This window comes from Amblyomma americanum, unplaced genomic scaffold (genome assembly GCF_052857255.1).
Source record: "Amblyomma americanum isolate KBUSLIRL-KWMA unplaced genomic scaffold, ASM5285725v1 scaffold_76, whole genome shotgun sequence".
In the NCBI taxonomy this organism is placed as follows: domain Eukaryota; kingdom Metazoa; phylum Arthropoda; class Arachnida; order Ixodida; family Ixodidae; genus Amblyomma; species Amblyomma americanum.
Window position 1 is genome coordinate 177,769 of NW_027526548.1, and position 15,412 is coordinate 193,180.

General features: G+C 45.6%; 2 protein-coding genes and 1 long non-coding RNA gene across 3 annotated transcripts; 2 read left to right on the plus strand and 1 right to left on the minus strand.

The window, feature by feature from the left end:
* LOC144112390 (uncharacterized) lies at window positions 1-5,115 on the plus strand. The gene is made up of 3 exons (XR_013310242.1): window positions 1-110; window positions 451-665; window positions 5,049-5,115. It is a non-coding gene; the product is annotated as an uncharacterized LOC144112390 (long non-coding RNA).
* A 55-nt stretch (window positions 5,116-5,170) lies between these two features.
* Window positions 5,171-12,361, plus strand: LOC144112393 (uncharacterized). The gene is made up of 5 exons (XM_077645234.1): window positions 5,171-5,373; window positions 6,749-6,874; window positions 9,337-9,566; window positions 11,296-11,455; window positions 11,943-12,361. Exons 2-5 carry the CDS (start codon window positions 6,769-6,771, stop codon window positions 12,359-12,361), a joined length of 915 nt encoding a protein of 304 aa, XP_077501360.1. The 5' UTR covers window positions 5,171-5,373; window positions 6,749-6,768.
* A 621-nt stretch (window positions 12,362-12,982) lies between these two features.
* LOC144112394 (uncharacterized) lies at window positions 12,983-15,412 on the minus strand. Its single transcript, XM_077645235.1, has one exon. The coding sequence runs from the start codon at window positions 15,225-15,227 to the stop codon at window positions 13,428-13,430; it is 1,800 nt and encodes a 599-aa protein (XP_077501361.1). The 5' UTR covers window positions 15,228-15,412; the 3' UTR covers window positions 12,983-13,427.

Genomic DNA, 15,412 nt, shown 5'->3' on the forward strand with positions numbered 1-15,412 from the left:
GCAACCCTTGCTGCCCGTCCGACCGCTCCGACGGATGCCATCTCTTTCTTTGTTCGGTCGTCGCTGTGTATACATCGTGTTTTCCCGTGATCTTCAAGCCCGCCACTTGCGTAAGTATTTACGCTTTTTTGTTAGTAGCTTCTTTTGTTTCCTCATGAGCCTACTGTCATGAGTAGCAATAAGGGGAGAGGCGTCATTTGTTGCCCTGTTCTGTAATTGTACTATTTTATAGTCATGTGGGAGGCTAGCTTGCCACATGGGTTCGGACCGACATGTGCACCTTCAATTGTATGCCTTTTTCATGCACTTATTTTCTTAACGCTGCGTTGTATTGCTTCTGAGATGTGTCGCGAGACCTTCGTGCGACAGGAACATGAGAATAGGGCGAGCGAGCTTGTGAAAAATCAGTTTACGCACTAATCTTTGTTTGCATCGCTTTACTCCTTGCAGCATGCCACCAAAACCGTTTGCGGTAGTGAAGTTCCCGATGGAGGACGACAGCTTGGCTGTCGTCCCTGTCGGGTGGCTGTCCCACGACTGGCAGCATTGCCACTGGCCGAAAAGGCGAGCCGCGGAGGTAATCCGCCTCGCTCGAGAGGAGGCGGACCCATCCGCCCCAGGGTGCGAGTGGTTCCGCTGCCCAGTCGCTGTCGTCACAACATGCAGTAAGTGGTTTTATTGCCGGGATAACGCTATGTGTGCAATTGTGAATTGTGGTGTCTAGCATCCCGAAGCGACGCATGGGCTGTGACGGGCGCTGTATTGGAGGGTCCCGGATTTTTTAACCGGCTTTAACGTGCGCCAACACTTCACAGCACACGGGCGCCTTTTGCTAGCCTGTCAAGTGACTAATCTTTTCAAAACTCGGAGGCTAATGAATGATGCACACATGCATTTGTGAGCTGATATCATTGCTTCATCTGCATCAAAAGCGATTGCTAGTCCAAATTCGCATGTGATCTCAAACACTGCAATGCCTTGTTATATGGTGATATCCAGTTTTCCAGGTCACTGGACTCTACAGGTTTGAAAACATTTAGGACTGACTGTGCTTTGTTCTTGTCCAAGTTTATCGCTCGTGATTGAAAAGATATCTCTATCACATGGGCATTTCAATGACTTTCAAACCAATTGTCTACGACTCAGGAGATGAACACTAGTTGCTGCACAGTTAGCTGCAGCAGCAATTGAGTCAATATATGGCTTGCTCGTGACGTGACTTCTGCTCCTATCAAGCGCTGGCGGCCATGCCGCCAAACCACTCGATCCCAGACCGTCCGCCTTGCGTGGCCTGACTGCTCCTTAGATGCTTTGGATTATTTCCTTATCCTTTCAGGCGTGATGCTGCCTCCACAGGGGAATTGGCTATTCAATGCAGGCTATTACTTTGAACTTGCTGGATCGGTGCATGTGCGCTGCACAAAAAAGGTGGAAATGTGCGACAATATGCATGCATACATAGTGTGGCCGGGTTACGATGCAATGATAGATGATGATGTGGTCTGAAGTGACCCACAGGGATCGTGAACTATCTAGTTTACTCTTCCAGCTTTGTGACATTAGAAAGAATGGAAACCTCAAATCATTGGAGGTACAAAAATATTTCACGAGCTGCTGGTCGAGGATCCTGTCTGCAACGAGTCTACGATACCTAAAGCTCGGCCTCAGCATGCTGTCCTTTCTGCCGTTGTTGCTGGCTGTGGCCGTGGTGATGAACCACTTTGCCTAGTGCTGTAGCCAAGGTATATGCAGTGACGCAGGGCCCAGTCTGTGTTTGGGTTGTCAAACAAGTCAGATGGCTTCACTCGAAACAAAAACATTCACTTCTTCAGGGTGTAGTCCTTGCTCACCATAGCTTTGCAGACATTAAGTTCACGACCCAAACCTCTTATCTGTCACAAAGTGCACTCTGTACTCTTGTAAATTGAGACTCTTGGGGTCCAAATTGTCTTGCTTAGTCCGAGCCAGCCACAACCTGCAGCTCTTTGTGCTCTGGGATCTTGGAGTTCTTGTGCTAAGTTCATGTTAGTCTGCTTCTTCTTGTGCCTGTACCTGTCGCTATGATTGGAGCCACTGAGGATAATGCACAAAACCATAGTGAAGCTGCGGATGGACGGGAATCAACTCTGTGTGAGCAAACAGAGGCAGCGGTAAGCTAGAGGCAGTCTGGCAGTGGTTCAGCACAGCACGGCCGCCTGGCAACCGATGGGCACTGAATGCGACATGCGGGCCATGTATAATGTATTGAGACAGTGAAGCAGCACGAAACTCGGTGGTGATTTCGAAGGCCTTCAAGAGCGGCAGTGTGCGCTCTTGAATTTGGAAATCGGAGCCTTATAATTGGCGAATAATTGCTGATGTTTAAAAATATTCAGTTGAACCTTGCTGTAACGAAGGAAACCCCAAAATGTCTGTTTTAGCCGTTCCATTTTTATGGCAGTCATCGACCTTTGTTGCAAATGGATTTCATGCTAACAAGCTTATCTACTACAATGTTTTGCTAATGTGCATGAAATTTGACTCCACATTGCAGTGGCACTGTGAACTAGTCGAAGAAAGATAGGTGTACAGAATCGGGTGGTTTGCTTTGTCACTTGAAGGCTCCACTGGTACTTTCTTGCATCACTTTTGCTGTGACAATATATATTTGTAACGCTGTTCCACGAATTGCTTGAAAGTAATGAGATAGAAGAGCTGCTGATATCATTATGAAATTTTTCTGCTGCCAGCAAGCAGCACAGAGAAATCATACAAACAGGAGGATGTCTCTCTGCATTGCAACATTTGCTGCACCATGACAGTGCAGTTATCAGGAACCCAGTCTATATAATAATGTTCAATTATCGAGTGATTTCTTCTGTAGGGTTATATGCTAAACTGACGGGACCAAAATATGCTTCACTTCTAATTAACTGGAAATTCCAATTAAGCGGCTTAAAAATATCGGGAGTCAACTGTATAAATTATTTAGCGGTTTTAGGCGAATAATACGCAGTGATCTGTGTATACACTGATGTCTACCGCATGATTTGAAAGTGCGCACCAACAAGCTGTGGTGTCAGTCGATGCATGCGCATGTACCTGTTAGTTTTAAGTAAGCAAAAGCATTTGGCGCACAAGACAGGGGCAGCTTTGAAACCAAAATTACTGCACGTGGTTGGTGATCAGTCATTAAAAGCCTTACAAAAAATTAACACAGATTTTGTCTTTTATACACAGATAGCTTAGTGTGTCACCAGTGTGCGTTGCGGGAGCTTTCAACACACACAAGTGCCTGCCTCATGCCCTAATTTAAGTAGATCAACTGAATATGTCAGCCTTGCCAACGCTTGCCTGTTTCTTGCAGAGCCCACATGAGAACGGCTAGCTGTCTTCCCACAGGCCTAATCGCCTGCATGTAGTCATAATGACCAGGCAGTGGAAAGCTTCTGTGAAATGTAGAATTGGCAATGGGGAAAGTAAAAATGCAGTATTCTGTACTAATGGGAGGCTTCAGTGCCAATGTTGGCAAAAAGCAGGCTGGAGACCAGGCAGTAGATGAATATGGCATTGGCACTAGGAATAGCAGAAGGTAGGTATTGAGTTCGCTGAACGCAATAACTTGAGAATCATGAATACTTTCTTCAGAAAACGGAAGAGCCGAAAGTGGACATCGAAAAGCCCTAACGAGGAGACTAAAAATAAAATTGACTTCAAACTGTGTTCTAACCCTGGCATTGTGCAGCATGTGGAAGTAATCAGAAAGGTGTGATGCAGTGACCACAGATTGGTAAGGTCTCAAATTAATCTGGACTTGAAGAGGGAACGGAAAAGACTAGTAAAGAAGTCCATCAACAAATTAGCGGTAAGAGGGGAGGTAGAATAATTCAGGATTTCGCTACAGAACACATATTCAGCTTTAACCGAGGAAGACAACCTCAGTGTAGACGCAGTGAACAATAAAATTTCAGAGATATTACCGAGTGCAGTGAAGAAGTAGTTCAGGGGGAGGAGTGCAGGGAAGAAGTTCTTTACCAGTAAACTATCCAAGCAGATGAAAGATTTGATTAAGACATGAGAAAGTGTGAAAGCCTCCAACCCAACAGACAAGATAGAACTGGCAGAGCTATCAAAGCTGATCAACAGGCGTAAAGTATACGACATAAGGAAGTATAATATGGAGAAAATCGAGCATTCTTAAAGAACTGTGGCAGCCTGGAAGCAGTGACAAGAAGATTAGGCGTAGGCAGAGATCAGATATATAGGCGCTTAGGGACAATTAAGGGGGCAATGTCATTACTAATATGGACAAGTTTGTCAAAGTAGCAGAGCAGTTCTATACTGACCTATACATTATTCAGAGTAGTGAGGACAATGAGATTGGCAGTAGAGAAGAGCAATCAAACGTTCTGCCAGTAACGAAGACCGAGGTTAAGAAAGCTTTAGAAGCTATGAAAAAGGGGAAAGCAGCTGCGTAGGACGCGGTAACTACAGATTTGTTGAAGGATGGTGGGGCTATTGTGCTAGAAAAACTGGCCACCCTGTATAAGCAGTGCCTCTTGGCATCGACGGTACCGCAGTGAAACTGCCCACATTCAGGGCCACTGCACAGAATGCCTCCACGACAAAGTAGTCCGTTGTTAAAAGTTCTTTCAGCGCAAGGTAGAAGCTAATCACAGGAAAAACTTATAAGGTCTGTATTCTAGAATTTTGGTGCCTGGCTGGTTTCATAATTCAATATAGTTGCATTATCGTTTACCACCTTCCAGCCTAGCAGGAAATAAACCACATATGCAGCAAAGGCCACTGATGCTACCACAGAGGCTGTGTGCTTGGCCACCAAGGTCACATGATAATCTACATCCCTTCCCTACATTTCCTTTCATAGCCCACAGGCTGCTTCAAGATGCCTACTGTAAAGTGTTTTTGTTTGCAATAGCCAGGAATTATTGCATTAAAAGTAATATCCAGGAATTGTTGCATTAAATGTTTGCCTTATTTTCATGTGAAGCAGCAATTTTAGTGTGGACTGCACTTGAGTTGGGTGTTTGATCTCTAACCTTTTGCAGGATCATACAAGAATGCAGAGAAAAAAGCTAAGAAATATGAGATGAGCTCTGCAGTGGAAAGCTCTGCCATTTCTGGTAAGTGGAAAATCCTAAATTTTTAAACATTAGTAAAATTAATGCATATTCAAAATATGCACGCATTTTTCTGTTTTAGGCAATGAAGGTCCGGATGGGCCTGACGTCCGGCTGCCATCGCCACCACCCCGGCTGCCATCGCCACCACCCCGGCTGCCATCGCCACCACCCCGGCTGCCATCGCCACCACCCCGTCTCCCGTCGCCACCACCCCAGCTGCCATCGCCACCCCGGCTGATATCACCACCCTGTAAGCCTTTATCTGTGTTTAGCCTTTAGATTTGCATTGTTTCAGTTATGGCTTAGTGAATTTATGGTAATATCACATAGGAGAAAGGGGGGACACCCACCCTATAGCCGTGCCTGCTTTTTATTGATCGCAAAAAATGCATATGGGTGACTCATGAATTTGAGCTCAATTAAGACCCTGTTGCAAAACTGCATTAAGTCTGCTTTCCTGCATAGCAAAAACCCCTTTACCACAGAGTCCATGCGAGTCCTTGAAAACCTTTCAAGAGGGAGAAGTTATTTTCAAGGGCTGAAGAACAATTTGAGATGAAGGCAACGGAACAGATTCTTTCAGTTGTCAACACGTGTGCCCTATCCTTAGACGATGTCATGGCCAGTTGATACAGTGTTAGGTGGTAGCTTTAGAGATCACTTCTTGGTTTTTATCGTTGTTACAATGTTCTTTTTGGTGCCTTTAAAATCACCAGTCACACCTCTGTAGGCATGCGCTGTACCCTCAGAAGACCGAAGCATGCGGTGATTGATGTCAGACGTTCTTTCTGAGAAAAATGTACCCGGGCGTTGTTTACGGCGTCCCGTGTTCCGAATGTGAGTGTCTACATTGGCGAGACTGGCAATTTTAAAAGGCACCTAAAAAAACATTGCAACGATAAGTTTGCCGAGAAGAGCAATTGTAGTGAGGTACTGTAAAAATTGAGTCATGAAGTTTAGCATTTCATTGTTTTCAAGCAAAGGATGGAAGGTAGAATATAGTTTTTGTACTGAAAATTTAAAAGTGCACAGAAGACAGGGACAAGAGGACTGGATGGGACAAACGCTGCTCACAACTGGGTTTATAAACATTTTTCATTAACAGCCCACCTGTGAAGTCATAGTCAGCATTGACTTGCACAATGTAACTGCCAAAGGCAGGAGAGAATTTTAAAATTGTAATTCATCAGAATGTAATCAATTGCCAGCAGAATAAGCAAGGCTAATCCCACCTGTAGCATGCAACTCAACTCTGTGGTTCTCTCATTCAAGTTGTTCTTGTGCTTTCAAATTTGCAGCATGATACCAGCTGGGGCAGCATACAGCTTCGTTAAGGCTTTTTGTGTTTTTGAGGGTCCGCCAGAATAAAGGAGCAGTTTAAATTACTAAATCTGGTAGAATGAGATGACACCCTGAACAAGCATGGTCTTAATGAATGGGAGCTCATAAATGCTTGATGCTAATTCTGTACGAGGCAGTTACGGTGTATATATATGTATCCTTTCAGCAGAAGTGCTGATGTAGCATTTTGGCATTATCTGTGTAGCATTACCTGTTTTATACTGAGTAATTTTTCCGTTCTTCCTGCATCAACACTAATGCTTCATGTTCGTGTCCAACTTCAGCCCTGCTTAGCAGCCACTCAATGGAGGCGGCCACACCAGCTGGTGCAAATTGCACTGCGGGCTGCCCGGCTGGTTCGGCCTCCACTGCAGGTGACCTTGAGGATGTGGAGGAAGCAACTAGCGATCGTAAGGCTTTTCGCTTTCTTTACTTGTATATGAAGAGCCTGAAAAGACGAGAATGCAGTGAGAGGATAGGATGAGAATCTATTTTTTTGAAGTATGAGCCTAAACAGGCCTTGGTAGAAGTTCTGTTTTGCCTTAAAGGAGACCTAGTTGGTGGATATTTCAAAACGTGTGCTTTGAAAATGACCACTGTTTGTATAAATATGCCTGCTGCAAGTAATTCTTAATAGAAGTACTGAACCTAAGCGGTGATAAAATTTGCTACTTGACACTTCCACAGCTCTATCTCATTCCTACTAACTAGTTGCAGTGTGTTTTCCCGGCGAGTAGCAGTTTGTTTCCTTTAATTTCTTTTTATGGTTCTGGATTGTGGTTTTGGTTCTGTTATTGTTGTTTCCCTTGGCCTATGCCACTAGAAAGCCACAACCTTTTAAAGACGGACCAATAGAAATAAAACAAACATTACAGATTGTGGCTCAGGACTGCAAAGTGGTCACTGTACTCTATACAGTTTCTCTAGTTTTTGTGCATATATTTTTTATGTGCCCAGCCTGCTGTGCTTTCTCACTACCACTGGCAGCTGTTGTCACAATGGAAGAATACACTTATGGCTGTTTCCATCCTTGCCATGATGTGACGGCAATCAAAATGGCAACCAAGCTGAATAGAAAACTGGTGGTACATAGAAGGAACAGTATTCAGAGCAGCTATTTTTAACTAAGGCATTGTCAGTGCATGGTGCATTTTTGATATATAGATCTGCAAGGGATAGAGCAGCTGTGCCTTGTGGTGGAATCAATGGCAATTTAGTAGCTTAATGCAGAGCATGTTGACGCCCAGTGTTGGTTTACATTACCATCATCGATGCTGCAGTCCCACAGGGTGTTAATTGTTCTGACGTCCAGTGAAATCTTCCACAGCAGTTCATCATCCTGCAGAATCTCGCACTTCACAAACAACCTCACCATGACATCGTGTAGAACAGCCACAAATATGTTCCCTCGAGGCATCCACCACATTTGCATTACCCGTCCTGATATGTCAAACTTGCGGCCAGGTGCGCAGTTGTTCTCTGAAGGATGACAGCCATCTTGAACATATTCGTGAAGAAGCACCGAATGCTTAAGGGGCATTCACTCTTGGACACTCGGCGGAGAGAGCAAGCGAAATCCTCTGCCACCGAAAAAGCTGCATCGTTCACACTTCCCAACCACCTCGTCTGCGCTCATCGTCTGTGTGTCGTCTGCTCAAGGCGTACACAGATATGGCAAGAGGTTAATCCATGCTGTCTACGTACAATAACTGTATGCACGCTTACTTACGCTAAATGCAGCTATTTTGCCAGACGTTACGCCATTTCTAGCATTGTCGCTTTTAAATACATAAGATTAGCCTAGTGGCGCCATCTGGTGGTTACTCTCAAGCCTTTTTAAAAAAGGAAAGGATCGTCACCTAAAATAAAAAAAGAACACATTTATCACTCACACTTTTTTTATGGGTGAGATGAGACAAAGCGAAAGAGCGCTGGCGCTTTTATGGGCATTGAACGCGCTCAAACAGGCAGTAACAGCGACGAATTCAGTCCCAAACGAGGCGTCCCGCACCGAAGGGCGTCGCCATGTTTGTTGCCGAACTTCGTACTCTCCTTCCTATTGGCTGACGGGATTCGGCGGATTTTTTTCCGGTGGCAGAATTCGGTCCTGGACCGATCAGGCTTACCGCTTGGTATTTCGGCGCAATCTCTGCCGCGGCAGCGGATTCCGCTCGTTCTCTCTGCCGAATGTCCACTAAGTGTGAACGCGCCATTACTTGGCCCTGAGCACAATTGATGAAGCACCGCATTACAAACTGGTAAAATATGTAGCCAGGAGACATTACATGCATCAAACAGCCACAGAGAAACTGTGTGCGTGGCATCAGCTCTTTTGTCAGCTGCAGAAGAACCAACAACAGAGTGAGCTGGTGCATCAGTGAAGAACCAAAAACAGCGCTCGCCCATCTTCTAGTCTGTCTTTATGGCGCTGTTTTTAGGTTTTCATCAGGTACCGGCACTCCCTGCAAGCGTTGCTGTTCTGAGTGGCAGTTCCACTGCAATTGGAACAGTGCCCCTTTCATCAACTATCAACACTCCCAAGAGTGCTGAGCATACAGCTAAAAGTAGAAAGGAAAACGAAAAATCGTTCTCAAGAACCATGCAGAAAATTCTGGGCAGAGCTGTGGAGCAAACATAAAATTTCATTTACCGCATCATCCCTGATGCTAGTTTGTCTCCCCTTTATTTATGGTGCCATGCTCTGATTTTCGATTGCAAGCCAACACCCGCATTTCGGATTTTCAAATTTGAAAACAATAGGTCGACTTGCAAGCGTGTAAATGCAGTATATTGCTCATATTGCGTCCTTGAGGTGTAAATATATACATCTGCTGTGAAAGCCTGCCCTCACTGGAAACCTTGCTCGTTTCAGCGACAATGCTCAAGGTGCTGCGGCTGCTGCTAGAAATACGGCAGCAGCAGCGGGAAATCCTGCAGAGGGTGAGCCGGCTGGAGCAAGCTCGGCAAGAGCCGAGGACACGGTCGCCGTCTCCTCCTGTGAGCTCCCTCCCGCCACTGTGCCCTCAGCTGCCAGCCTTCAGTATTGAAGATTTTGAGGCGGCAGAAGCTGCTGTCAGAGATGACAGAGTAGCAGCTGCCCTGGTAATTTAATTTTTCATTCAATGTTTTATTACAGTAGTCTGTTGGGTGCTTAATGTATATAGTTGAGATATTTATTGAAAAATCTGAGCCCCAGAAGTAGATGCTTGCCATGCCTAAGCCATAATCATGCTGTTCTTGTATAAGTTTTCAGCTAATATAGTGGGAATGGATGAATTTTGAAAAGTCCGCACATAGTAGGGTTACTGTGACATTGTTAATAGTCTGTTTTATTACAACTGAAAATTCCGGAAACAGTCGCGCCCACTTATACCGAACATGACAGTTGCATAGATTACTTTATACTAAGTCTAATTCCTGTATTACAGTGAAAAATTCAAACTCTCGTACAGAATTAACATTTGTTTCTTTTTTATTCGAAATAAGTGCCTTAATTGTTTTTGCTTCTTCTACATTGGAAAGGAATGCATTGTTTCTGTTCCTTCTAAAATCGGATTGAACGTTTCTTCAAAATAGACCCTATTTAATGCACTTTATAAGCTCCCAAGCGCAGCCGTGTGCTCCTTATCAAGATCCTTGGCTATAAGCGGACTGCAGGCACTATGCAATTAATCCCCATTGCCGCTTTCACGGCAGCTAGTGGTAGGTCAGGCCTGTTGTCATTAGCTTCCTACTAGTTCAGTGCTTGTAGTTCACATGGCATATTCGTTTAAAAGCATCAACTATAGGGTTCATGACCTCTGCAACAAAGCACACAAGATGGTACAAAGGAAAGAAATTAACACGGACAGCACAGCTGTATCGGGGTATATAGCACAATTTCAGCTGATGGAAAAGGTGCGAAGGAAACAGGGCGAGAATTAACAAGAGTAATTAACATTTTGATTAGTAATTATATGCTGTCATTGACATATAGCACATTCTTGGCCACATGAGCAAGTTCTTCACTGATACTGATGGGGTACTAAGGCAAGGTTTACCTGCTTGGATATATGAGGGTGCAACTCTGATGATTCAGACGAAAATCTCTGTTACCTTGAAGTTTGAATTACAGAGTACTGTATCTGTGCTGCTAACAATGCTTTCAAGAGATATTTTAAGGCTGTCTTGATTTATTTAATCACAGGACTATGTTATGCTCTACTATACTATTTGTGGCACATTCCATCAAAGTATTGAGCCTCATGAAGCTAGTGTAGTGTAATGTTAAGTCTATATTTTGGTATGTATTTTGTTCACAAAGTTTGGCTGAGTTAAGGTGGCACACAAATTATTTTAATTATTGGTTTGAGACGATTGACTGGGAGTGTTGTTTCGGAGCTAATTTTTTACATTATTCGTTGTTTTCCAATTAAGGAGACAGCTTTGATCAGTCTTTTGCCTGGCTATTGCTTTTTATGCCTTTCATTAATTGAAGTGCAGTACTCCACTCCAACCAGGACAGTTTCAAGAACCATAGATGCTAATTTTAGTTGCATATTTTCCCTGTAGTGATGCATAAGACATGAATCACCGTGGAGTATTCCCTTACGAGTGCTAAACAATTTAATATTGAACTTCTTGATGCTGTTACGGTGGTCAAAATGTAAGATAAGAAGTGTTTCACATGAGGTGTAAAAAAACACTATAATTGCTGCTGTGTTGTAGCAGGTATACTACGATTACTTTCGAAGTCACACCGTTGTCTTTGCTATTGCGTTCTACAAGTGGTTATAGAATGTGATTTTTCATGTGAAATAACCGTTGGGCAACTGCAAATTTTTCCTTTCAGAAGAAGCAGCTTCTCCGCCTAGGCGGAAACAATTTAAAGGAGGTGGCGGCGAATGTCATGGGTGCTGTGATGGGGGTGGCTGTGCAGAGACTATTCAGCCTGCGGGGGAGGAAAGGAAAACGGCCATTCGTTGGCACAAAGCTGTGCAGGGTGGCAACAGGTATACCTGATTTTGAATTGCTGTAGCTTTTAATTTAGAAATATTGAGATTCCTGCTTTTAAACATGTACAAGTTTTTCCAAGCTATTTTCTTGCTGTATCTTACTGTAATTTTTTATAACAGCTGATGAATATTCTGTTGCTGTGTTTATGTGATTAGTTTGGGGGTCTTAGTCATAAAACTCCATAAAGAAGCAGCAGATGCCCTCAATCAAACCAATCATTTCCATTTGTCATATTGTAATCCGTTGTCATAAACTTCCCTGCAATGGCCACTTTGACGTTGACTGCAGTGCCTTCATGATAGCTCAATTTTTTTGCATTTCACTACTGTACAGTACTTGTGTTGTTTGTTGGGATACCTTGCGTGTCAGTAACGTGTGGTTTTTCTGTGTCAAATCATGAACTTGGATTTCCATATGCTTGCAGGAAGTGTATCGTTTTAAAAGTTGCATTTCTTGGTCTTAATGCACACTCACCTTGCACAGATGCCATCTGCGAGAGGCAGGGTGTCGACATCCTGGCAGCACAGGGTTTTATTGGCAGGTGGCTGCCCGGTGCGTGCGACCGAGGGGGCGGCCGAAAGAGGCGCTATGCCCAAGCTTTAGAGCCTCCTGGGTCTCACGCTCAAGCGCCACCTGCTAACCCCTGTGCTGGGTCAGCACCCTGCCCAGGCGCGCCCTCAGCCTCCTGCCCTGCAACCCCTCCAGGCATGGCCATCCTGTCCCCCTCAGGGGTCCACCCAAGCTCTGCCCCCCCACAGCCTCCTCCTCACGCCCAGCCACCCTCCACCCAAGCTCTGCCCCTTCCCCTGCCCCCCCCCCCCACAGCCTCCTCGTCACGCCCAGCCACCCCACGTAGCACCCTTGCCACATGGGTTATTGCCCCACGGGCACATGAGAAATAAAAAAACATTTTTCTGAAATTCCTGTTTGCTTGTTTCATTTGGTAGCTGCTGGACATTAAGTAAAAAATGTGCATGAAATATTGTTTGCAAGTCAAAATACATATGCAATGAAAATACTGCATGCAGTTTTGAAATTTTAATGGGAGTTCGAACCAATTGCATATATATACAGCTAGAAGTCGCACGGTATTGAAAGCCACGGACGGGACCTCTAAATGCATGCGATAATTCTGCACTGGTCTCGGAAAATAATGGAAATGCCTAGAGGTAGCCAAGATATGCCGGTATCCGAAAGGCCACTATTCGGCCATATTGGGGCCACTATTCGGCCATATTGGAGCCACTATTCGGCCATATTGGAGCCACTATTCGGCCATATTGGAGCCACTATTCGGCCATACTGGAGCCATATTGGGCCCTATATTGGCAGTGATGTTTGGGCCATTCTTGGCATTCAGATTGGCTGAACATCGGCCCAATCTTGGCGGGAATGTTGGGCCATGCTTGGAAAGAGTTGCAATTTGCCTAAATGCCAATGAAGGGCCGATATTCGCGCCAATTTTCGCCAATGATATGCCAACGGTGGCCCGATATTGGCGTGCTGCTTGGGTTGGGTGGCCCTGAAGAGGGCCATTATAGCTTCAAAGTTGATGTTCCCCAAAAGATGAAATTCCAAGTGCTTCAATGCAGATCTAGTATGCAACGGTGGCTCAGTGGTTATGGTGCTTGGCTGCCGACTTGAAAGATTCAGATTCCATCCGGGCTGCAGCAGTCACATTTTGATGAGCATTGAATACTATAGAGGCCTTTGTACAGTGCGATGTCAGTGCATGTTAAAGAACTGCATGGCGGTCGAAATTTCTGGACCCCTCAACTATGGCGTCTGTCATAGCCTGAGTCGCTATGGGATGTTAAGCCCCATACAACCAAATCCAAACCATGCAAAGGATGGTGATGTAGAAGTTGCTGTCTTCAGCACCAATTAACACTTCAAGCAAGATGCTGCAATCTGCAGCTATCTTAATAGAGGCACATAATCCTTCAGGCACCACAGAAATGTAAAGCCTCACTGAAGGTGAAGCAAAGGGAAAACGACATGCCCCCTCTTGTACTGAAGCTTTATACATCGAACTTTATTCTTGATGTACGAAATGGGCCAGATTTTGGTTTCTTGACCAAGAGCACTGTAGCGACGCACGTCCATCCTTGAAGAGTCAATTGGGACTCTAAAAAACTCTCTGCCATTTGGCAAGATGCCAGCTTTGGCATTGCCCCCCAGGAGATCAACAATGACTACAGCGCAGTTATCCACCAGAAAGCAGTCACCGACTTTCACGTCACCACCCACTTGTCCTGTAGAGAGCGGTGTGCACGCCCTCACCTCTGACATTCGTCGGCTGAGTTGCGCCAGAGGCTTATTTGTCGTCCGCAGTCTCTTCTTTACCTTTCCTAGGTAACTTTCAAATGGAAATGCACTGAACTCATCGACAGTGCCATGCTCCAGGCATTGCTCTGCCAAGTGTGCAAGGGTGTGCACATTGTACACGAGTTGTTTTTGTCCGTACAGTCTGCCAAATTCTTGCACAAAGTACCGCAGCAGGTCGTGAGCAAACTGGTTGAGGTCTCTGTGATGCTGAGGAGAGGCAAGTACCCTAACAGATACATGCAAATATAAAAAATGCTTATAAAGCTCATCAGGCAGGATGGATTTCAGGAGAACAGGCCCCAGGTATAGTAAAAAAGTCCTGAACTCTGTGGCCTTCCATCTGTCGAGTTCTTCGGTGCCCCTTGGTTTCCTCTGAAAGTACTTTGGAAATGCAGTTGCTGCTTCTCGCAGCTTGTCGTTGAGTGCACTCCTGTCAGCCCGGCTCAGCCTGGCAGCGTGCCCCTTGCATATCCAATTCCTAAGGAGCCGCCGCATAACCCCCAAACAGACTAAATGCATATACTCTGTAGGAAAGCATTTCACCATATCTACGTTCAGAGATGTAAATGGTGAAACACCAGTGTGATGGCGCCGATCCTCTTGCGAACGAAAAGAGGAGTCTGTTCGCTGTGGTGCATGCAGGTCAGGGAAAGTCATCCTGTTTTCCAGATAGTGCCCTTTTTGGCTGCAACGTTCACAGGCATGATAGCCTGTGTGGCCAGTGATTGCCTTCACGAAACTCCTTGCTGGAGCGTCACAGATCACGGCTTTTAAGCACACATTGACGTGCACCCCTTTCACCATCAGTCCGTTGCAACTAAGGTTGCGCACTTCATCAATGAAAGGCCTGAGGTATTCCTGGAGGCACGGAGGTTTCCCTGCACCGCAGTACGCACTGACCATAAATGGTTCAGATTTCTTGATGTTAATTACTCTGCACAGAATTGGCCAGAGTGCAGTCTGGCTACTCCTATGCAGAGGCAGCCCATCAATATTTGCGTGCAGCTCGACATTCTCAGGCGCTGGTCCTTGGCCAACAGCATGCTGAATTCCCTCAGCAAGGCCAAAATGCACAAACGAGTCGCCGTGTTCTAAATTAGCTTTCCGCTTCGTCTGCATGATGGTCCTTGCATCTTTCGGGAGCTCTACAATCCCACGCCGACGGCAGAAGTCCAGCAAATCGTTGATGCAGGCGTGCGTCAAATTGTGCTTGCTAGCTATGCTAGCTAACTCCTGCGCTGTCGAGAGATGGCGATAACAAAGCTCAGGAGACTCCTCACGAGGCTGGCCCATTTCCACGTTCTCAGCAGTAAGGCTGTTCGTGGACGAGGTCTCATCGCTTGAGTTGCACGAGGTAGCGGTATGCTCGCTAGAAAGGCTTTCAGCGCAACTCTCGGACACATAAGCCTGCTCGTTGAGCTCGCTCTGAACAGATGGCATCGACGGGTCTGCAGGTAGCGACGAAGTAGCTCGTCCGCTGCCACTAGCGCAAGCGCCGCTTGCGTAGGCTTCGCTATTCGGCCGTTTGCTTGCTCCGGACGGTAGCGGGAGTGGAGGGGCGCTGACGACGTCCAAGGCCGCTTCGCCGCCCGTTCTCTTGCTTCCGGAGGATTTCAGATGCGTAG